Source organism: Octopus bimaculoides, chromosome 5 (assembly GCF_046866305.1).
Source record: "Octopus bimaculoides isolate indiv1 chromosome 5, ASM4686630v1, whole genome shotgun sequence".
In the NCBI taxonomy this organism is placed as follows: Eukaryota; Metazoa; Mollusca; class Cephalopoda; order Octopoda; family Octopodidae; genus Octopus; species Octopus bimaculoides.
The window spans coordinates 49,226,312-49,251,318 of NC_142932.1; the positions used below are offsets into that span (position 1 = coordinate 49,226,312).

Below are 25,007 nucleotides of genomic sequence, written 5' to 3' on the forward strand. Positions count from 1 at the left end.
TGCAGAGCCTGCATAGACAGAGGAATTGGGAATAGGGGATGGAGAGCTTGGTGTGTTTAGGATGGGAGGAGGATAAGTTGAGGTTTGAGTGTGAGTCTGTGTGTTTGTAGTGGATGGAGGTGGTGAGAGTGGAGTGATGAATGCTGATCGAAATGTCGAGAATGGTGACTGAAGTGTTGAATATATATATGTCTATAATATATATATATATCATAGTATATATATATATAATATAGTATATTTATATATATGTATATAATATATATCTATATGTATATAATATATATCTAAATGTAATATATATATATATTTGTATATCTATATATATAATATGTATATATATGTAATATATGTATATCTATATATATATGTTTATCTATATATATATATATATATATATATATGGGAGAATGTACGAAAAAACAACAACAGACAAGGACAGGTGGTGTAAACAACAAAAGGATGTATTAGTATGACGCTCAGGAATACGGAAAGTCTTTAACGTTTCGAGCTACGCTCTTCAACAGAAAGAATACGGAGACAAGGAGAAAAACATGGAGAAAAAAATTGAATAGTGTTCAGTCAACGGTCAATCATAGTAATGGCTGACCGGAAGTTAGAAATTTTACACAGGAGAGCTAAGAAAAGGGGGAGAAAGAACGAGGGGATGTGTGTGTGAGAGATAGAATGCTGGTGATCTTGACATATGTATGTGTGAAAATGGGGAGGGGAGAAAGGAGTTGGTCAGTTGTAGTGTGTGCATGGTGTGATATGAGGGTGTTGGGAGGTGGGGAAGGCATGGGTGGAGTGTGGGTTAGGCTGAGGGTGGGGGTAGAGGTAGGGGGTGGGTGCAAGGAATTGGATGGGGTGGAGTGGGAAGGTAGAGTAGGAGTGTGGTGGGATGAGCTTATGAGGGGGATTGACGATGAAGGGGGAAGGGGAAGGTGGATGTAAGAGAGGGGGAGGGGGGGAGAAAGAGAGGAAGAGAAAGAGAGTGAGAAAGAGTAAGAGAGTAAGGGTGAGAGAGTAAGAGTGTAGAGAGTAAGAGAGAGAGAAGAGAGTGAGAGAGAGGAGAGAAAGAGTAGGGGTGAAGAGAAGTAGGAGTCAGAGCAGGAGGTGGGGGGGGGGGTTTATATATATAATGTAGTATATTTATTTATATATATATATATATATATATATAGTAGTGGGGGGGGGTGCACTGAAAGTGTAGCTGCTAGAATAAGAATAGCCTGGGCGAAGTTCAGAGACCTCTTACCACTGCTGGCGACAAAGGGCCTCTCGCTCAGAGTAAAAGGCAGACCGTATGATGTATGTGTACGAACAGCCATGCTACATAGCAGTGAAACATGGGCCTTGACTGCTGAGGACATGTGTAAGCTTGCAAGGAATGAAGCCAGTATGCTCCGATGGATGAGTAATGTCAGTGTGCATACCTGACAGAGTGTAAGTATCTTGAGAGAAATGTTGAACCTAAGAAGCATCAGTTGTGGTGTGCAAGAGAGACGATTGTGCTGGTATGGACACGTGATGAGAATGGACGAGGATAGCTGTGTGAAAAAGTGCCACACCCTAGCGGTTGAGGGAACCCGTGGAAGAGGCAGGCCCAGGAAGACCTGGGGTGAGGTGGTGAAGCACGACCTCCGAACATTAGGCCTCACCGAGGCAATGACTTCTGACCGAGACTTTTGGAAATATGCTGTGCGTGAGAAGACCCGGCAAGCCAAGTGAGACCAAAATCCAAGGCCTCTGCCAGGGATGTAGCCAGCCCACTTATGCGTAACATTCATTCTTTGGACATTAAACTCCGCTTGCGAAGACCTGTTGAGGCAAGTGAAATAGAAATCGAACTAAATTTGTAGACTGGCACCCATGCCAACGTCTTCATTGAACACTAAACTCAGCTTGCGAAGACCTGTTGGGGCAAGTGAAAGTGAAATCGTGATGGCACCAGTACCAGTAAATCACTAAGAGCACCGTCCGAGCGTGATCGTTGCCAGAGCACCAGCTGTCTGGCTTTCATGCCAGTGGCACGTAAATAGCATCATTTGAGCGTGACCGTTACCAATGTCGCCTTCCTCGCACTTGTGCCAGTGGCACGTGAAAAGACATTCAAGCGAGTTTGTTGCCAATACCGCTGGACTGGCTCCTGTGCGGGTGGCACGTAAAATGCACCATTTCGAGCGTGGCCGTTGTGAGTACCTCCTGACTGGCCTTCGTGCCGGTGGCACGTAAAAGCACCCACTACACTCTCAGAGTGGTTGGCGTTAGGAAGGGCATCCAGCTGTAGAAACTCTGCTAAATCAGATTGGAGCCTGGTGTAGCCATCTGGTTCACCAGTCTTCAGTCAAATCGTCCAACCCATGCTAGCATGGAAAGCGGACGTTAAACGATGATGATATATATATATATATATATATATATTGATCATCATCATCATTTGACACCTGTTTTCCATGCTGGCATGGGTTGGCTGGTTTGATAGGAGCTGACAAGTCGAAGGGCTGTACCAGGCCCCAGTCAACTGTTTTGGCATGATTTCTATGGGTGGATGCCCTTCCTAATGCCAACCACTTTACAGAGTGTACTAGGTAACTTTGCATGGCACTGGCACAGTTGATTTTTACATGATGCCATAAGGGCAATGTCTATGAGGTGCTGGCATGGGTGCTTTTACATGATACTGGCACAGATACTTTTTACATGGTATCACAAGACCAGTAATTTCAGGGAGGAAGTAAATTGATTACATTCACCCCAGTGTTCAACTGGTACTTTCATCCCTGAAAGGATGAAAGGCAAAGTTCACTTTGGTGGAATTTAAATTCTGAACGTAAAGTTGAACAAAATACTGTTAAGCATTTTGCCTGACATTCTAATAATTCTGCCAACTCACATCATAACGTATATATAATATTAATGTTTGTTTTATGTTCAGTTATAATAAAAACAATTTTGCATTAATCTGAAGAATTACACCATGCTTTTGTAGAGTACAAATTTATTATTCTTTAACAAGAATAGTATTAACTTTGACATTTTGGCCAGCTAAGCTGTCCTCCGACTTATATGCATGTTTATTTGTGTGTGTGTGTGTGTCTTTATATACATGCGTGTGTGTGTGTATATATATGTATAGATGTATATGTGTATGCATATATATATATGTATAGATGTATGTGTGTTTGTATATATATGTGTGTGTGTGTATATATGTATGTATAGATGTATATGTATGTATGTATAGATGTGTGTATGTATGTATATATATATATATATATAAACACACACAAGCTTGATTATTATTAAAAAACATGTAACTCATACCAGATGTGTTGAATGGCACTTTCATTTGTCCACATGCACACACACAAATACACACACACACAAATATGTCTGTACGCATGGACATGCATAAAAAAAAACCTTTTTTTTTTAAATGGAAATTGTCATGATTTTCATTATTTCAATTCACATTGACATAAGACATGGGCTCTAGGTAATTTCTAACTAGACATTGAGCCCTGTCATTGATGCCTTCAAATGACAAATGAAGAAGCAATTTAAGAGTTTTATGTGAGTGTGTAGTTATTACATATATACAGTGTTATTAGTGTTATTTTTACTAATACTTAAAAAAATTAATTTATTTGTTATGCCTCCATTCCCATCAACTGTTTTGCAATATGTCTATTACAGAAATCAATAGCGGATGCTTCGATCGAGAAGGACATCAATATTTTCACTTCTTTGATGACTTGCCAGCATTTAAAATCACACATGCACATATAGGTATGTACACACATATAGACATGCAGGTGTATATGTGAATGTGTGCACGTGCGTGTGTGTGTATATATATATATATATATATATATATATATATATATATATATATATACACACACACACATATACACATGTATATATACACTCATATCTATTTATGTATATATATATATATATATATATATATATATATATATATATATATAATACATATACATATAATGCATATACTTATATATACATATAATACATATACTTTATATATATATATATATATATATATATATATATATATATATATATATATATATATATATATATATATATATATATATATAAAGCATATATATTATAGAATTTGAAATAACATTACGTTTATTTACTCATTTGTCATGCAGACTACATAAAAACAATCCAAAATAAATACAAAAACAAATTTAAAAAAAAAAGGAGACGAGCCACTACAACGTAGCAACGTGAAAGCAACTAATGGATGCAATCAGACTGTGGGAAGTTTAAAGCTTTTCAATGTATACAGAAAGACTAGTACGAGGCCGCTGCAAATAGATAAGCTGACATTTTTCACTTTCAAAAGACACCATATTGAAAGTAAATGCACTGAGTTTAGGCGGATTTATTCGACTATTTCAATCTTCTGCATATACATGTGTATGTATACATAAACACACACATTCCTATATGCAGCACATATCTGCATTTGTATATGTGTGTGTGTACATAGATATATAGATATATATATATATATATATATATATATATATATATATACACATACACACACACACACACACACACACATTTATATATGTATGCATATATGTGTGTATATGTATACATATATGTATATATGCATATTTATTCATATATGTATATATATATGCATATTTATAAATGTGTGTGTATGTATGTATGTATATATTTGTGTCTGTCTGGTGTACTTTTTGTATTTGATATATCTTTTTATTTCATCTTTTCCTGTTTTTTTTTTTCATTGTTTATTATTATTATTTTGATATTTTCTTCACCACCACCATTTATTTTTAAATATCCCTTTAATGTTTCTCTTCTTTCCTGTTTTTTTCTTTTTGTTTTTCCTAGGCTTCTGTTTTTGTTCTTGTATTTCCTTCATTTTTTTTTTTTAATGTAATATTTCGTCCTTCATGTTTTTCATCTTCTTTACTTCTTTTTATTGTTGTCCTCTGTACACTCCTTCCCCACCCCAACCATCTTTGTTACTGTTTATTAATACCAGCAACTATTCTTCCTGATTCTAGTGTTGCTATGGAGCATAAAAGATTCACTTAAGACTTTGTCATATATATTCCTTTGTGGCGGCCAATGGATTTGAAGTTGTAGTTAATGTTGACAAAAGAAACAGCCAACACTCTTGCATATAAACATAAGTATATAAGCATCTGTATATGTTCATATGTGTATGCATACTTATATATCATCATCATCATTATTATTATCATCATCATTTAATGTCCATATTCCATGTTGGCATGGGTTAGACAGTTCAACAGAATCTGACTGGCACAAAGGATGAGTTAGTCTCTAATATCAGCTTTGGCAAGGTTTCTAAGGCTTGATGCCCTTGCTGTTGCCAACCACTATACAAAGTGTACTTGGTACTTTTTTTTCCATTGAACCAACATACATACGTGTGTATGTACGTGTGTGTGTGTGTGGTTAGGTATTATCTATAATCCTTAGTGGCATTTTTCTAGTGCTTAAATGTTATGTGACCCTTCCCTCCTCGGTTTCAGAATAAGTTTGAATAGAGCATGGCCAGTTGGGATAAAAATGGCATGTCACAATGCAGTTGTGTGCTGTGAATTCAGTGTTTACTCTGAATAATGGAAATGGTACAGAGTACTAGGCTTAGGTAATTTAAAAATCATTTTGGATGGTTTATTATCCACATTCTGCAAATAATATAGTATGCACGGTGGCATTGTCTTCCCACCTGTTTATCCTCAGATACTGTCCATGGCTCTCACCAATAAGAAACATTAGTAGACAACAATTACTATTGCTATTACACAACCATTTAAAAGGGGAGTACATAGTCACTTGAGCTGCTAGTAATACAAACCAAATCTTCTCATATTACACTATACTGTTTTATAAAATGACGTACACATCAGATCAGTGGGGTTCAAAATAACAGCTCTTCTGCTAGTGGTATATTTTGCTGTCTTCGCTTGATTAATGAGAAGATAGTTTGCATTTATTTAATTCTTTCTTTGTCATGGTTTTCAGATAACTTAAAAAAGTTTAAACCATTTTAATTTTAGTAAAGGCGCAGGAGTGGCTGTGTGGTGAGTGGCTTGCTTGCCGGCCGCATGGTTCTGGGTTCAGTCCCACTGCGTGGCACCTTGGGCAAGTGTCTTCTACTATAGCCTTGGGCCGACCAAAGCCTTGTGGGTGGATTTGGTGGACGGACGCTGAAAGAGGCCTGTTGTATATATGTATATATATGTATGTGTGTGTATATGTTTGCGTGTCTGTGTTTGTCTCCCCAACATCGCTTGACAACTGATGCTGGTGTGTTTACGTCCCCGTAACTTAGCGGTTCGGCAAAAGAGACCAATAGAATAAGTACTAGGCTTCCAAAGAATAAGTCCTGGGGTCGATTTTCTCGACTAAAGGTGGTGCTCCAGCATGGCCACAGTCAAATGACTGAAACAAGTAAAAGAGTATAGCAGTTTTTTTCCCCTTTTCCCCAATCTCCACAGGCCCTCCTCTGAGAAACATTGCATTTGCTAATTTAGTCTTGTCATAGTGATAGCACTTTATAATCAGGTAATGATTCCTTTGTGTATATTTTTGAGCCACAGTCCCTCTACAGCAGTGGTTCTTATTCTTTTGTGACCTGGTGCTTTCCTTTCACAGAATAGTATTTTACAAATTCCCCCTCTTCCATGAGCTGAAAAGGAGGTAAAAAATAGAAAAAAACCCAGCAAGTTATGTTAATCAAGTAGAAGTTAATTTTTGCAGTGGTTAATTATTTGTTTGATGTTTTTACACTAAGCCAATCAATATGTGTTTCTTTCGAAATAGTTCCATAGCTTGGTACCTGCTATATTACATTTTTATGAAAATTACTAAAAAAGATGTTGGACTAAAATAATGAAGATTTGGTACACCATCAATCACCAGGATACAACTCAATTAATCCTAACTAGGAATTTTTTTTCTGAAGATGTGTTTATAAGTATTGCACTTATTTAAATATTTTATTTCTATGCAAAGCACAACTGCTTTTTAAACAATTCCCTCTCGATATTTGCCTCCATAACTCTCTTTCTTGATATTTGCCTCCTCCAATGGATTCTCAACACACCCAGTGGGATGATACTGTCCCAAGAATCACAACTTTATAAGGTTCTCCCCTCATAACTGTCCCCAATGTTTTCTGCATGTTTTGTTTTATATTCTGTTTCCTATTGTACTAGATGGCCCCGTGTCATCAAAAGTGATGGCTAATTGTAGTATGTTATATATACATAAGTTACATAATAATCACAGATACAAACATTCGCATACTTCCCTTGTACACACGTACACGCAAAGTTGAAACACTGTTTGATTTTTCTTTTCAGTGTCAAATGTTTGCCATCCCACTTCCATTGCACACACACACACACACACATTCACATGACTCCCTTTTACATGCACACACACACACACACACACACACATTCACATGACTCCCTTTTACATGCACACACACACACACACACAAACACACATTTACATGCACACACACACACACACATTCACATGACTCCCTTTTACATGCACACACTCATACGCAGAGTTGAAATACTGTTTGATTTTGTTTTTTCACCATAGAACTTCCATCATCCCACTACCAAGTTTGCCATTACCCCTTTCTTCCTTGATCATTTATCACCCCTTCCTTTCTCATTCATATGTTGTGACAGAAAGACACGAGTATTATTATAGTAGGAGATATGGATTGTAAATCAAATTAATACACTTGTCAATTTTCACATACATTCACATACTTCCCTTGCACACACAAACAAACATTCACACACCTCCCTTTTACATACATAGAGTTGAAATGCTGATATTTTTCACTCTTTCCTTCATTATTCATCTATCACCCTTTCCTTTCTCATATGTTGTGACGGACAAAAACACAAGAGTACTATTATAATAGAAGATACACAATGTGCTCTTTGCCACTTCCTCTCTCATTGCTACTACTTTCTTTCTCTCCCTCTCAGTCATGGCTATTACTCTCATTACTCATCCTTCACTGAATTATTATTTTCTTTCCTCTCCTTTCATTTACACTACTCTTTCTTCTACACCCTCCTACATGATTTTGGACAAATATATATTTAGATTTACAACCACCATTGAATGTTACCAGATTCATAGATACTTGGCCTGTTGCACTCCTGATTTGGGTCATCTCCACAATCTAATTACACACATGTACATGCACCCCTGTCCTGTTGTGTTAACATACAACATATGTTGCTACAGATATTGCAGACATTGTTATTGTTGTTCAAAAGTTGGAGAGTTGGTACAAGAGTGTGTGCCAATAAATGTGTATGTACACATGTAGGTGTATATGTATACACACACACACACACACACACACAAACGCAAAATAAGAGGAGAGAAGAAATGCTTATTCCATTTATTGAGAGCTGTTTTATAATCTGTGTCCAGTTACATCAACAATGTTTAATTGCCCAGTGCACATAAATATACATATAGATGTATGTATATAAATATAATTTTGTTGAAACATAAAGAACAAATTACTCCATCAGAACATATCATTGCAAGTGTACATCAAAGTTCAGAATGATGATGAAGGTAAACCTTATCCTTAACCACTGTTTTCCGTGATAGCAGTGCAACAGGCAGAGAGTTTACTGTGAGCTCTGTTTCATTCTTTTGAATCTCTATTTCTGTTATCGTCATCATCATTGTTTGATATCTGCTCTCCATGCTAGCATGGGTTGGATAGTTTGACATGCAGCTGGCTGGCAGGGAGTTGTCCAAAGTCCAACTGTCTGTTGTGGCATGGTTTCTATGGCTGGATGTCCTTCCTAATGCCAACCACTTAACAGAGTGTGCTGGGTGCTTTTTACGTGTCAATGCAACACCGGCACAAGTTCTTTTAAGTGGCACTGGCTCCTGAAAGGACAAGCCTGCATGTGTGGAAGACAGCGATTTTACTTAGCTTGACGTGCCTTATCAAGTACAGCAAATCACCACATCTCCTGGTCCCTTGTCATTTCTTCAGTGGGGCCCAGCGTCCAAAGATCCTTTCTCACCACTTCATCTCATGTCTTCCTGTATTTGTGTGAATGAATTCAATTTTCACTCTTCACTGGTTTGTAAACTGTGGCTTTACTAATGATGCTGCTTCCTTGCAATCCACTGTGAATGCATATCTGGGCTTTTTGACTTGTCTTGACATGTTACACAATCTTTGTAAGCAAAACAGACTCATTATTATTTATACAGTGGCTTTTGGTTTCAGTTTTGCACATGGATATGTCTGGTTTGCTTGTTGTTTGATAGACTGCGAGATTACTACCTCATTTTGAAACAAGTAAGGGTTGGCAACAAGGAGGGCATCTGACCATAGAGACCTCTGCACTCATATACTCTCAACTGACCCATGCAAACTGGAAAAGTACACATAAAAGTAATGTTGATGTTTTTACCATAGTTGGGATATAAAGAAAAAAACAAGCAAGGTCAGTCCTGATGTGAATTAATCCATAACTAATTTTTATACCTTGTTGTAAACATACATATAACATGCTTGCTATCAGAGAATATACGTGTGTGTGTGTGTATATACATACATATATATATATATATATATATATATATATATATATATATATATATATAATACAGATGGTGTTTAATCTGACATAAATTAAAAGAAAACTCGATAAGCAGGAAGAACAGGTTTTTCTTTCTTGGATTGTATAATCTGTTATTGATCAAAGATTATCAATAAAAAAAAAAAGCAAAAAATAAAACAAAAACAACTACTTAAACTATATCAATAAAAAGTAGTCGTTTTTCTTTTTAGTTTTATTTGACTTTGATTATATTTTAAAGTTCTGTTTATAATTTCTGCCTCCAAGTCTTTTGAAATATTTGCCTTTCAATACAATACTTTTGAGACTTTTTATTATTAAATCACACAGGGAAAACGTTGCTGTAGGTCTCTTTCTGTCTCTTTTCTCTCTTTCTTTCTTGTTTGTGGTGTTGCTGAAGGAAGGCATTGCTATTATTATGCAAACAGTTTTATTGCTTCTTGGGATTACACACACATGCAAGCCACATTTACATACAAATACAGCTAAACACATGTATGTACATGCAAATACAGATCTAATAGTTGAGTGTATTTATTTATTCAAAAACTAATGATTCAACTCATAGTAACTACAAGTTTCTCATTTGTATGCATTCATTCGGATAACAAACAGATACAAGTAAGAGTACAGATAACAAATGGACAGAGACAAGTAAGAAACTCAGAGTATCACAAACTAAACCATCAACTTTGACTATCTCTCTCTCTCTGTCTATTTTCGCAATCATCATCATTTTAATATCCACTTTTACTTGCATACATGGAACACATGGAGTTTACTGAGGCAGATTTTTCTACAGCTGAATGCCTTTCCTGTTTCCAGGCAAGGTAACATTTTCCCATGGCCTGACATGTTTTCACAAAATATCAAAAACAAATGACATAAACTTACAACAATCTGAAAAGGTCAAGGAAACACAAATACTCTCTCTCTCTCTCTCTCTCTCTCTCTCTCCCTCACACACACACACACACACACACACACACACACACACACACACACACACACACACACAGTGGAAACTTGCAACTGGCTGAGCAGACAGCTGGAGAAATCTTCAGTGTTTTAGCCTGTTTGCTCCTGGCACTCATAGGGAGATAGGCCCACCTAGGCAGGGACTCCTAGATGTCCTTCGGCTGTTATGTATATGCTGCTTTTAAAGGGGATTGAACTCATAACCTTACCGCTTGACCACAAGAACTGCTGCACAAGCTTGTTCTGTTTCAAACTGGGTTTCCTTTCCTCTATGTTCAGTAGCTTGCTGTATAACATTTCAATTCTAGCTGTGATTTCTGTATGTCCATAACAACATTAAGCTCTCTCTCTCTCTCTCTCTCTCTCTCTCTCTCTCTCCCTCTCTCTCTCTCTCTCTCTCTCTCTCTCTCTCTCTCTCTCTCTCTCTCTCTCTCATATACAGTTGTTAAGTTTGATACTGATGGAGTTATATTTCAATTTGTGTTTGTCTGCATGTAATAACCATTATTACAAACCCATGTGTAGATGTATCTTGGAACTAACTTTGCTTGACTGACTGTGATAGTCAGTGGGCTGAACTACTTCTGTGTTAAAACAAACAGTCATCATCACCATCACCATCATCATTATTTTTATGTTAGCTTTATCCATACTGGCATGAATTAGACAAGATTTCTTGAAGCAGTGTTATACAGCTACATCCACTTCCTGATGCCCAGCTTTTATTTGCTTTTGATTTAGGTACTTTATCTTTTGGGTCTTAGCATGCCAAACTACTAACAAGCTGTTGGTTGATGTACATGTTTATTATTACAAGTAAAAAGTTTGCAGACATTCTGATAACAATCAGAAAACCCAAAATTCAAAATTATTATCAACCTTTTTCTTGTAAAAATGAATGAGTGTGTGTGTGTGTGTGTGTGTGTGTGTGTTTATATGTATTTATGCGTATGTGTATATATTTGTGTGTGTGCTAGCATTGAACAGCGAGAATGAATGCTCAACACTACACTTGGTGGATAAATATTCTTTGCATGTGGATTAACTATGCTACCAATGGTTTCATGTGGGGAAGATTTCCACAATTTTCAAGTAATTCATTTGGAAATGGTACTAATCATATCCATTTTGGATGAGAAACTATTTATGTATATTATGTGTGTGTGTCACTATTAGTGACAGTTGAATTTTTCCTTTTTGGTTTTATATTGCATCTAGCCACCTTCATTATTTTATATTTTGATATATATATATATGTATGTATAATATACACACATGTGCATGCATGCACACACACACTGTTTACATAGTCTCTTTCTATTCCAGATTTGACAGAAGCCAAGAAGCGTTTCAGAAATAGCTATACTCTTCCCTAACTGTGTTCCTTATTGCTGACAAGAGTTGCTGGATTATTCTAAACTCTGGAAACAAGCTGACCCCTTTGTTCCTTACAATTGTAACTGTAGGAAGATGTCATGTAAGTATGGCACTATAAGTGTTTACTTGGGACTTCGATGGCGGATTGGGAAAGGGAGAAAGAAAGCGAGATCAAGTTATGTACTTTTTTATTTTATTTTATGTAAGTGGTTTGTATGGGTTTGATAGTGAAAAAAAGAGAGAATGAATGTGTGTTTGGGATGTTATTTATACCCAGATTGATCAGATCTTTGATGACATTCCAGCAAAGGCCATTTTGCCTTTTTTAGGAATGTGTTTCTGACTGCATTATTCAGTGTATCCTTTCTTTGCTCAAACCAGTAAGTCACAATGTCAGGGATATTTGACTACTATTTTTGGTAGGTTTAGTGACCACATAGAAGTTCCTCCACTACCTCATGGGTGTGATGGTGGTGGTGGTGGGATTCTTATGGGTGTGATGGTGTTTGGCTGCATATGGAGGGGTGAGAGAATGTTTGTGATAGAGAAAGGTAGAGATCATGTGTCTATGTTTGCAGTTGTGTGTTTGTGTGAGGAAGAGAGAGATGGACAAAGGCGGAAAATATGTGTTGATGGAGGTGTTTTTGTGTGGGGCTTTGTTTTCATGCATGTGACAATAGCTGTATAAGCACGTGTGTCTGTGTTTATGCATGAAAGAGAAAGGGACTATGTGTGTGTATGTTTTTGTGGGAAGTATTTCCGCATTTGTTTGTGTAAGTGTGTGAGAGAGAGAAAGAGAAAGTTAGAACGAGTGTTTTGTTAATGTCTATGAGTATGTACAAATGTATACATGCATGAGAGGAAATGTTTTGTGTGCATATGGAGTGTGTGTTTGTGTCGGTATCTGTATGCAGCCATGTATATCTAGGTATTTGGAAATGTTAAAGTAGGTGCGTTTTTCATTTGTTGTGACACGACATGTGTAACATCATAATTACATTGCCAATCATGCACCTATCACAGGCCTTCTCAATCAGAACTAACCTAGTTCTAATTATAGAACAATGACACAATTTGTTTTTCCTCTAGCTTCAGGTTTCTAGCATGGGTTTAATTACAGTTGATAGTTAGTACCAGAAATTGGCAAAAATACATAAATTATCAAATGTAGTGATACTGTATATTGGCTGTGTATGCCTTTAGCCTTTTAGCATTCGTATTCTGTCAAATGCAATGCTTTTTCATTTGCATTGTTTTTAGTTAATCATGCATTATTTTGTAGCTTTGAAATATTAATGATAAAATTGTATAGTTTTAGAATGGCAATGAAGGGTAGGTGTAATAGGCTGGAGCTGCCTGTTTGAACATAAAGCAGGTAGAATATTTTGGGCTGGATATGGCCAGTTTAAATGCTAAAGGGTTACACCAGTTGTGGTGAACTGCAGGCTGCATGTGGCCTATAGGACTTTCTGAATGGTACACCAGTGATAAATTACATGAAATTTTTTTTAGTAGTACAACCTACGTGATGACAAGCCATGTCTCATGTGCCCCACTTCTTGAGAAATGTTGCCCATGCCTGCTGTACACAGCAGAATGAGATGCTGTATTGCTTGAGGATCCCTGTAACAGGGTAATAATAGTCACTATCCATATTTCCTAATATGATGCATGCTGGGAAATGCACTCTACCAATTGAGTATTTTTTTTTATTTATTACTCAAAGAAGAAAGAGTAATATTCTTGATGACTTTCGTAGGCTTTCCCTGACATTGTAATTATTATTTTCATTATCTTTTTTTAATGTTTAATCAAGGAGGGAGAGAATAGAACTCAGGACCTTTTTATTTTTTCATCGCCTCCAAAACTGGTGTGGGGAATCAAGGCATTTATCTTGAAACTGGAAACTGAGCCTACCGCCCAAGAATTCAGAACACAAAGATTTGAAATAAATACAGCAAGGCATCTTACCTGATGCTGTTGAAACTGCTAATCCACCTCTTCTGAATGGTGGCTTATTTTTGAGACCCTGAAATTATGAAAGATAAAGTTGAACTTACTGGATTTGAACTCACAGTGCCAAGAACCTGAACATATTATATAGCACAAGGCATTTTATCTTGTACTCTAACAGCACTGTCAATTCACCACCACCTGTTGAGTTTGATGGTTAGTTTGAACACCTATACGTCAATCACTGGTAGAGAGGTCATTCCAGACAGTTGAGGTTTTGGAGAGGAATGTTTGTGAAAGTAGTTTTGTTGTAGGAAACTGGTGTGAAAATGCTCAGTAAGGATGATGAAAGGAGAGAAAATAGGTTTGTTCAATAGGTGGACTTGAATGGAGATAACATATAAATTATTATTTTAAGGAAGCAGAAGCAAAGAAGAACATTATATATATATATATATATATATATATATATATATATATATATATATATATATATATATATATATATATATATGTATGTATGTATGTATGTATGTATGTATGTATGTATGTATGTATGTGTGTGTGTGTGTGTGTGTGTGTGTGTGTGTGTGTGTGTGTGTGTGTGTGTGTGTGTGTGTATGTATGTATGTATGTATGTATGTATATATGTATATATATATATATGTATATATATATATATATATATATATATATATATATATATATATATATATATATATAGATATATAGATATATAGATATATATATATATATATATATATATATATATATATATATGTGGGTGGTTGTATTTTTGGTAATCATTTAAATGGTGTTTGGGTGAGATTTAGCATGTTTGTTTTTGTAGTAAACAGCAGTACTGTCTTAAATATGTGAACATTTTGTTTTATTGTGGGTTTGACAAGCTTTTCAGTGTGCCAGTAACTGATCAAGGACAAAATATTTTTGTAATTCGAAAAGGATTTCTAATCTTTGGGATGCAATTATGTCATATATGATGTGGGTTGCTATGAGAAATTATCAGACATTGTACATCTAGCTTTCATTACCACCCACTAAATGTTTGTTGTATTTTGTTCTCTCTCTCTCTCTCTCTCTCTCCCTCAAACACATGGGGACATTGTTTGGTTTTTAGCATGTTTCTAACATCCCTCTTACATGTTGCATACTATAGCTGCTGGCTATATCTGCAAAAGGCAAAACTTTCAAACAAAAATTCTGTGATGGCATGTGTCATTGTGGGTGGTAATTTCCCTGAACACCTACTACAAGATACACCCTTGTTACAGAGCTGTGCAAAAGAATGCAGGTCTCTAGCAGAACTGTAAAAAACACATCATAATGCATATGTTTCAGAGAACAATAATCAAGTGATAGCTTAACCTGAAATTGTGTATATATATATATATATATATATATATATATATATATATATATATATATATATATTTATAAAGGATTGTGGGTAGGGCCAAAACAATGTGAAGTAAATGCAAGGTAAATCACAAGAAAACAAATACGTGAATTAATGTAGACTTACCTTATAATCAATATTTTGGGGTTATGACCCCATTTTCAAGAAATTGATGCTTGTTGCCGATGTGTGTGTGTGGAGTGGACATATGTGGAAAGGTGTTGCTATAGCATCTAGTTAGCTTCCTGTAACACTTTTCTATTGTTGATCTTAGGTTTCTTTTGGTGTATGAGGATGGCCTCAGAGATTCTAAGGTTGCCCCTGTTCCACTGTGTTGCCTTGATATGCACTGTGAACTCCCCGGTGTAGCATTTCTGTAAATGTTTCTTCACGGAAGTGTCTGCCTGCATGTGTTCCTTAATGCATACATGCAGTTTTCTTTTTGTGCTTCCTATGTAGGATGCACCACATTTGCCACAGATGATCTCATATACAATGTAGATCCTCTAGCACAATTCAGGGTCATTGATGAGGCAGTTCAATAATGTGCACTCCTCAAAGTAGTGAGAGGTGTTGTTCTTGGACAGAGCTTTTCTCAGAGAAGGGATGGTATGCACTATCTGTATGTCGAGTCCTTTCCTGCAGACTGTGTGTTGTATCCAGCTGGACCAACATCTGTCACCAAAGGAATCCCTCTAAGAAGACTAGACTGAACTACACATCTAAAAACACCACCTTGCCACCCTTCTACCATTTAATAAAAACCCACAAACCTGGACCTAAACTTAAAATCAGACCCATAGTATCAGGAATTAACGGTCTTTCTATAAGATTTCTTGGCTCCACTCTAAACTCCTCAAGCCCTTACAACATGCATTCCCTGGGCACGTCAGCAGCGCCCACAAAATCTTCACATGACTCAAAGATATCGCCACCTCCATACTTAAAACTAAAAAATACCCTTTTAGTTTCGACGCAGTTTTCTTCTACACCTCTGTGCCCACTCTCCCAGCCGTTGATATCCTCATAGACCACATCACATCCTTATCTTGCAACCTCCTCCTCCCCATCTTCCCCTTCATCTTCTCTCACCTCCCCATCCACCAACTTCCAGCTCTTCGGCCTCACACCCTCGGACATACAAAAGTTACTAACCATTATAGTTGGTAACACCTATTTCCAATATAACGGTGTGATTTACAAACAGAATTCTGGCCTACCTTTGGGATCTAGTCTTTTAGCCCTGCTGGCCATCATGTACGTGGCTAAGCTAGAACACACAGCACTCATCACCTGCCACTCATGCATCTTCTTCTCCAGGTACACTGATGACATCTTTATCATCACATCCTCCAGAGATGAGGCCATTAACATACACTGGACCTTCAATAACACCAACATAAACATCAAATTCGAGATTGAACATCCAGACAAATTCAAAACCCTCTCTCTACTCTACTTTCAACTCAAGATCATAGAGGAAGGCTCCATATTTACCAAATTCTATAGGAAAGCTGCTGATAGAAAACTTTTCATCCACTACCAATCAGCCTTACTCACCAGAGCCAAAACCGCATTCGGGAGAAACAAGATTGCACGTATAAATAACAATTGCAGCAACATGACCAACAAAGCCATCAACACCAAACAGTTCCTCAGAGACCTAACCCTGAATAGCCACCCACCATCTTTAGCTAAACAACGGCGCCTAAGGAACATCAAGGTCAATAAACCCCAGAAGAACCATCATACTCCCAAGTCTGGCATGCGCTTTCTAATGCTACCACACCTTGATGACAGAACTACTGCAGTGATACAACATGCAGTCCACAGGGAAGGACTCAACATACAGATAGTGCATACCGGCCCTTCCCTGAGAGAAGCTCTGTCCAAGAACAATACCTCTCACTACTCTGAGGAGTGCACATTATTGAACTGCCCCATCAGTGACCCTAAATTGTGCCACAGGCCCTATGTTGTATGTGAAATCATCTGTGGCAAATGCACGACAAGAAAACTGCATGTACACATTAAAGAACAGATGCAGGCAGACACTTCCGTGAAGAAACATCTACGGAAATGCTACACCCGGGACTTCACAGTACAAATCAAGGCAACACAGCGGAACAGGGGCAACATTAGAATCTCTGAGGCAATCCTCATACATCGCACGAAACCTAAGACCAACAATAGAAAAGAGTTACAGGACGAAATATTTTCATTAATTAATGACAAGGGAGGTAATACATAAGTGGAAAAAGACCATTGAAGATAAACCATGAAAATCCACTCCGCGCATGCATATCAGCAGCAATCATCAATTTCTTGAAAAAGGGTCATAACCCCGAAATATTGAATACAAGGTAAATTTACATTAATTCGCATATTTGTTTTCTTGTGACTTACCTTGTATTTACTTCGCATTGTTTTGGCCATACCCACAATCCTTTATACAATATACTCTACACAATGCTTCATAGTAAATATATAAATATATACATACATTATATATATACATATATACATATTTATTTATACATATTTATTTAATTTTATATATATATATATATATATATATATATATATATATATATATATATATATATATATATATTTATTTATTTATATATTTATATATATTTATGTATATATATATATATATTTATATATATTTATGTATTTATATATATATATATATATTTATTTATATATATATATATTTATTTATAAAGCACCCACTACACTCTCTGAGTGGTTGGTGTTAGGAAGGGCATCCAGCTGTAGAAACTCTGCCAAATTAGATTGGAGCCTGGTGTAGCCATCCGGTTGCACCAGTCCTCAGTCAAATCGTCCAACCCATGCTAGCATGGAAAGCGGACGTTAAACGATGATGATGATGATGATGATACACATATGTGTATATATATACATATACACACACATATATATGTATATATATATACTATATATATATATATATATATATATATATATATATATATATATATATATATACATATGCACATATGTATATATATACATATATACACACACACACACACACACACACACACACACACATATATATATATATAGTAAATCCCAAAAAAGAACAAACATGAAAAAACAACAATGCAAGAACATGGTACATGTAATGTATTAGCAGATGCTCAGGATAGGAAAGAAAGATGGCTTAACGTTTTGAGCAAAGCTCTTCTTCAGAAATAAAGGAAAGTCCTAAAGAAGGGAAGGCAGATGAAGAAAATCGCCAACAATTCACATGTGAATGTAGGGAAAGAATAGAAGAAGCAGTTATGCAGTACACATTTCAAAAATGCATGGAATCTGTATTACGTAGCATTAGAACTGTTATGTAATTCTGCCTTACACCTCATCTTTAAGCACACCTTGTGATGTGAGATCATTTGCCATATTATATATATATATATATATATATATATATATATATATATATATATATATATATATATATATATATATATATATATGTGTGTGTGTGTGTGTGTGTATGTATACATGAGTTTCTGCACAATTTCAGCCTACCAAATTCACTCACAAGCCATTAATCCTTTCGTTACTATATTTCTAACCAAAATACACCCCTTATGAGTTTCAATTAAATTCTAAAATAATCATGAATTTAGACTAGTTTCATTAAACAACTGTAACTTTTTTACTTATCAACATATTAATGTGATTTTTGGAACACAATTGAAGAAAAGGTTCTTAATCAATTCTGTTGCCTAACTTTTGTCTCAAAGTGACTCTAATTACAAGTAAATACAGGTAAACTCAGCAAAATATTAAAATATTAAAATTTTGTTTAAACATCACCATTGAAAATGAGTCATTGGCTAATATTCAATTGGCAACAAAATTTGAATATAGAATAATTGTGCACACCAGTAGAATTTAATGCATATAAGAACAGGTCAAGGTAAAATAAAATGAAATACTGGAATTTGTTTTTGAAGAAAACTAGAAAATTAAATACATCAGCTAAATAAATTTACACACATAAATGAATACACAAGAACATATATAATAAAGATTTACAATAGAAGAAATTAAATCAAAACTTGTCACTCACCTTACAGGCACATTAAAATTACAGGTAAATAAAAAGTATAAACGAGATGAATTTGAAAAATATTCATACAATCTAATCATAAATATATACAATATTCACTCAATATTTCTGTCATGGAAATTTGTAAAACATCCCACTCTACATACTGCAACCTTGCAGAATGCACAGTGGAAAGAAGTTTCAACTGACCATCCACTGGGAGTTTTTCTTTGTTGATAGACATTCACAGCACTGCCTTTTGCAACCCTCAATTTTTTTTTTTTTTTTTTATGGAGATCAGCTGAACTCAGATGGATATTTCTCTGGCAGGTTTTGCTTTTCCTTCCTACAGTTATATTTTTGGAGATATAACCTACCCTCAACTGCGTTGCCACATCTGCTTGGAACTGCATATGGTTGCACTGCTTCAAGCCCCTCCTCATTTGGTGTATAATATAAATGCATTTACAATGTTCATGTTTACTATATAGCAAACCAGGTATCACTACCATTTATTACCCAGTCTACCAACTGGATAATAACTCATCATTTGGTTCAGCTGATCTACACCACCCATGTACCTGTTATAATCAAGGTTCACAAACGGGGTGCCATCTTCATCTACACATGGTTGTGCACCAGTAGATAGAAAGTTTATCTGCCTCTTATCTCTGCCATTGGATTATTTCACCGCTTTTTAAAAATTTTCTTGTTTTTATATCCAACAGCAGCCTTTTTCTATTAGCAATTACTGTAGCACACGTATACATTATCACAGCTTCTAAATCCACTGCAAGTTTGACAATTAAAAATTGGTCAAAAAATATTATATGGCCCTAGTTATTGTATGGAAGTGATAAATTCCAGACCACATCATACCCTAGGCCATGCTGACTAACATTATTGCCTCTTTTCCCAGTATAAAAACTAAACCCACAGCAGTACCCAGTATTTGCTTCACAAATTTTCCAAACTTTGAACCCCCACTTTGTGGGCTTTCCTGGCATATATTGTTGGAAGTGTATCCTTCCTTTATGCCCTCATCGACGGATAGGTATCTATCAGGGTTGTAGAGTGTTTTATATGCGTTTTGAATGCAGTCGATGAGGGGTCCTATTTTAAATAAGGGATAAAAGTTTGGTTCTCCACTTACTGGGGTACTGCAAGTGTTTCTCATATGTAAATACTGGTTTAATTTCACAAATCGTATCCTTGGCATAATACTGGAAATATACTGATCTCCAAAAGGTACTGATTGCTCCAGTAATTAGTAATTCTCTTATACCCATAATATTTATGGCAAAAAATGCCTGTATTTCTTCTACGCTTGTGGGAAACCATAAGCTATCTTTTTTTCCTGTTTGTTAACATTCTGTGTAATTGGTCTGTTTCCACAGTGATGGCTTCAAACAAGGTTACTGGAAAAAATAAGAATAAAAGTCTAATGGTTTCACTTCCTGATAAAGACTATGAGTAGATTCAGTCTCCTCAGAAAAATAGTTGATAAAAGTATTTTTTAACTTCATACTCCATTCAAGTGTAAAATTATCCTCGCTGTCACTATTGCCACTTTCAGCTTCAAATACAGAAATATCCGATTCATTTTCATACACCTCGTGCATTTATCGTTCACTCATACTTTTGCTCAATTTCTCCATATCTTCTGTGGAAAAGCCCTCAAATTCAGAATCATTGCTTGATAGCATAAAGCGCCTATTCATTTTAAAAGTTGAAAATAATCTCCGAAGAAAAAATGTGGAAAAAAATCTCCCAAAATTCACAGAGTTTAGCTGTCACATCAAACAATGTATGATACTATAACTCGATTATTTACAAAGTGAAATTGCGTGTTTTCACGAATGTACTAATGAGATTTGTGCTGAAATACATATTCAAATGACAATGGGTTTGCTTGTCTGGCTACAGTTGGATTCATCGTTTGAGCCAAAAAATTTTTCAGCCAGCTGCGGCTGGGTTGGTAGCAAAAGAGTTACTCAACTTTGGTTTGTAGTAGAAGATATCAGCTCAAGATGACACACAGCAGGATTGATCTAAAATTCATGCAGTTACTTCTTATTTCATCCTTTATCATCATATTATTTCCGTCTTCTAGTTATTTAACAAAATTCTTTGGTTACTCAAAGACTCATCAATTGTATGTAAGTTAGAATTGGATGGTGATTCTTCTTGTTGAGGTCTACTAGCCCTCTGTCATGTTTTATAGAAAAACATATTCATTTTTCATTTTGTTAACCTTCTTTCAAATGTTTGTTCTTGGTTGTTTATTATCTTGCTCCTTTCTTCACTTTCTATTCATAATCTTGACAATGTAAAGTTGCTACAGGTAGTGGAGTCTAACTATATACTGAGAAGAGAGATACCTTATTTTCTCAGGTTGCGATTACTTAATGTCAAGGATGAGATTATTTCTTCTGCTATTCTCAGAGTTGTCCTGAGCAAGGCTCTAGAAACGTCAGTTTCTGAGGTCCACTGCTGTTCTTGCATCCGTTGTTGTCTGTCCACTACCATCAGCCTCTGCCCTTCCAACTCTTCTGGACAGAAAGCTTGCAAGAGACTCTTAATCCCATATCTCTCGCAGCTGGGATTCATGCTCCCACAATTTATTCCTCTGGAATATATAACCTTTGATTGCCACCAGAACGTGCATACACAGACTCAACCTAACCACTTGTGTATTGCCTACTTCCTCAATGCTCCCCATCAGTCTATATTGTACTACAAAAGTGATGATGAGCCAAGAGTCAACAGCCACACCAATATCTCTGGCTGAGGCACCAGCCAGCAGGCAGGTGTAAGGTGCACCAATTCTGTCTCTCATCTATCTTAGGTTCCAAAAACAAGCAAATATTTCTATATAATCTGCTCCTTTGGTAGCATATGAAAACTGGTTCTGTTTTAGAAAAGAAAAAAAAAGTAAGCAGGTACATCACACTCCTCCTTATTCTTTCTGTTATAAAATCCTTGAGAAAACGACAGTCTTTTGAGACATACCTCTATCACATTTCGTCTAGTAGCTGACTCATCTAAAACTTCATTCTGGCTTACAGCACCAGCGAGGCTGCCATTGTTGCCTTAGTTATTAATATTATTAAATCTATTTCTAGTTTTTCATTTGTTAAAGAGTTCACAATGTTCTGTTGCTATCATATTTTGTTTTATTTCCTCTTTTATTTTTTAATAAAAATCTTTGTTTTTCTTTGATGGTGTATACAAATGCTACCATATTTGCTGTTAGCATCTGTTATCAAATTTTCTAGAGGAAGTTATATTAAATTATGATTAAACAAATGTTTGAAAAATATATTAAATGTCTAAAACAAACCTGATTTATCTACCCCCGGGTGAATAATCTTCTAAAGACCTTATTTGGCAAAATTACTCCTTCCCTCACATTTTTTCCCCTCATTATTAAGTAAGATCTAGTAAAATAAAAATTTGCTCCAGAGATTTATTGCATGACTTCTTTTATTGTTTAATAAGGATTTAATAATAATGATAATAATCCTTTCCGCCATAGGCACAAGGTCTGAAATTTGGGGGAGAGTGTTAGTCAATTAAATGAACCACAGTGCTTGACTAGTACTTATTTCATTAACCTCAAAAGGGAAAAAGGTAGCCAACTTCAATAGAATTTGAACTTAATTGTGGAGGGTGCCAAAATACTGTTAAGCATTTTGTCCAGTTTGCTGCCTTATATAATAATCTTTTCTATTAAAGGCACAAAGCCTGAAATTTTGTGGGAGGAGCTAGTTGATTATATCAACCCCAATATGTAACTAGGTACTTATTTCATCGCCCCTGAAAAGATGAAAGGCAAAGTCAACCTTGGTGGAATTTGAACTCAGAACAAAAAGACAGCTGAAATGCTGCTAAGCATTTTGTCTGGTGTGCTAATGTTTCTGCCAGTTTACTGCCTTATATAATAATAGAATGCAGAATGAATATTTGTTAAAGAATGCTTGCTGTGTGTGTGAATTACTTCAATTTTGTTTTAATCAGTGAGATATGAGTTCTTTCAGAAACATGATCTGACTGAGCATTCTGACCATATTATTCAAAATAATTACCAAAAAAGTTATGGAACTGTTATTGTTATTGTCATTATTTTTGCCACCCCTGCCACAAACAATATATTCTTTTGCTGTTATATAGTTTTGTTGTTGTTGCTCTATTTTTGCAGTTCTTGTTGCTCAGTCAGTACAGACCTGGGGTTAGACTTATGGTCAAAGGCATTTCAACTGTGACCATCCTGTCTTTTTAACAGTTCGTAGGACTACAATACTGAATATGTTCTGTCCTTATATAAGACAGGAGAGTGTAATTTTAGAGAGATTTGGCTGCTATTATTAGCTAGTCAAGCAACTGTTGTTTTACACTGCTGAGCTCTAATTGTGGGAGGTACTTGTGGAAGGGGTACACCCAGGAAGATGTGGGACAATGCGATGAGAAAGAATCTTCGGACACTGACAAGGGACTGGAAGATGTGGTAATTTTCTGTACTTGATAAGATCACTAGGTAAAATTGCTGTCTCCCATACAGGTGCTGGTGCCACTTAGAAAACACTTGTGCCAGTGCTGCATTAATGCACCTGTGCCGGTGACACATAGAAAACACCCAGCACACTCTGTTAAGTGGTTGGCATTAGGAAGGACATCCAGCCATAAAAACATGCTACAACACAGTTGGAGTCTGGACAGCTCCCCACTACCCAGCTCTATGTCATATCGTCCAACCCATGTCAGCATGGAAAGCAGATCTTAAATGATGATGATGATGATGTAACTAATATTACTGATGTTATTGCTCTCGTCACTGTTGTTGTCATCACTGTTACTACTTTTTTGTTGCAGTTGGTAAACCTTTAATCCGGCAAACCTAAGGCATTCTATCTATGAAATATATATATATACATTTTAGGGATGTATAAATCTATATTATCTAATGTGTCCTTTGTTTTTTGTTTTTTTTTCTTTCTTTTTTTTCTATGATGGTTGAGTGTAATCTGAGGGAAATTTCACTGCTATTTTTTAAAGGTCAAGCAACCGTGTAGCAGTTTCCTCATTTGCTAAACTTAATAATATTGCCATTATTATTGTTGTTTAGCTCTTGGTCAATGCTGATTAAATAGTCCAATCATGACTGTCCTATTGACTATCCTAGGTACATTGTTCTCATGACTGACATTTGAAGATTTGGTTGTTATTTCTAGCAAGTTGAGTGACTTTTTAGAGGCTATCTTGTTATTTTTTGCTGTCCATACTCTTTTACTGGTTTCAGTCATTAGACTGTGACCTTGGAGAGGCATTACCTTGAAGATATTTTTTTTTGTCAATCATATCAGCTTTAATACTTTCTATTATTTAAAAGTTTGGCACTTAATTTAACAATTTCTACTCATCATACCATTAAGTTACAAGACATAAAAACAAAAACAGACAGAAACACACACACACACACACATGT

General features: G+C 35.8%; 1 protein-coding gene across 10 annotated transcripts in view; it reads left to right on the plus strand.

Moving 5' to 3' along the window:
- The window catches only part of LOC106870613 (sterile alpha motif domain-containing protein 3), a 193,783-nt gene that overhangs the window by 138,662 nt on the left and 30,114 nt on the right, over positions 1-25,007 (plus strand). For 3 of the 10 annotated variants that reach the window (XM_014916743.3, XM_052967811.2, XM_014916744.3), the window contains one exon: positions 12,012-12,162. The exons of 1 other annotated variant lie outside the window; for it this stretch is intronic. In XM_014916743.3, the coding sequence (XP_014772229.1) occupies positions 12,156-12,162 (7 nt within the window). In that variant the 5' untranslated portion in view covers positions 12,012-12,155. Of the gene's footprint in view, positions 1-3,699; positions 3,793-9,372; positions 9,573-10,339; positions 10,362-12,011; positions 12,163-16,752; positions 17,796-25,007 lie in introns of those variants that run through there. 6 more of the 10 variants (XM_052967812.2, XM_089352214.1, XM_089352210.1 and 3 more) reach the window with 5 other exon arrangements.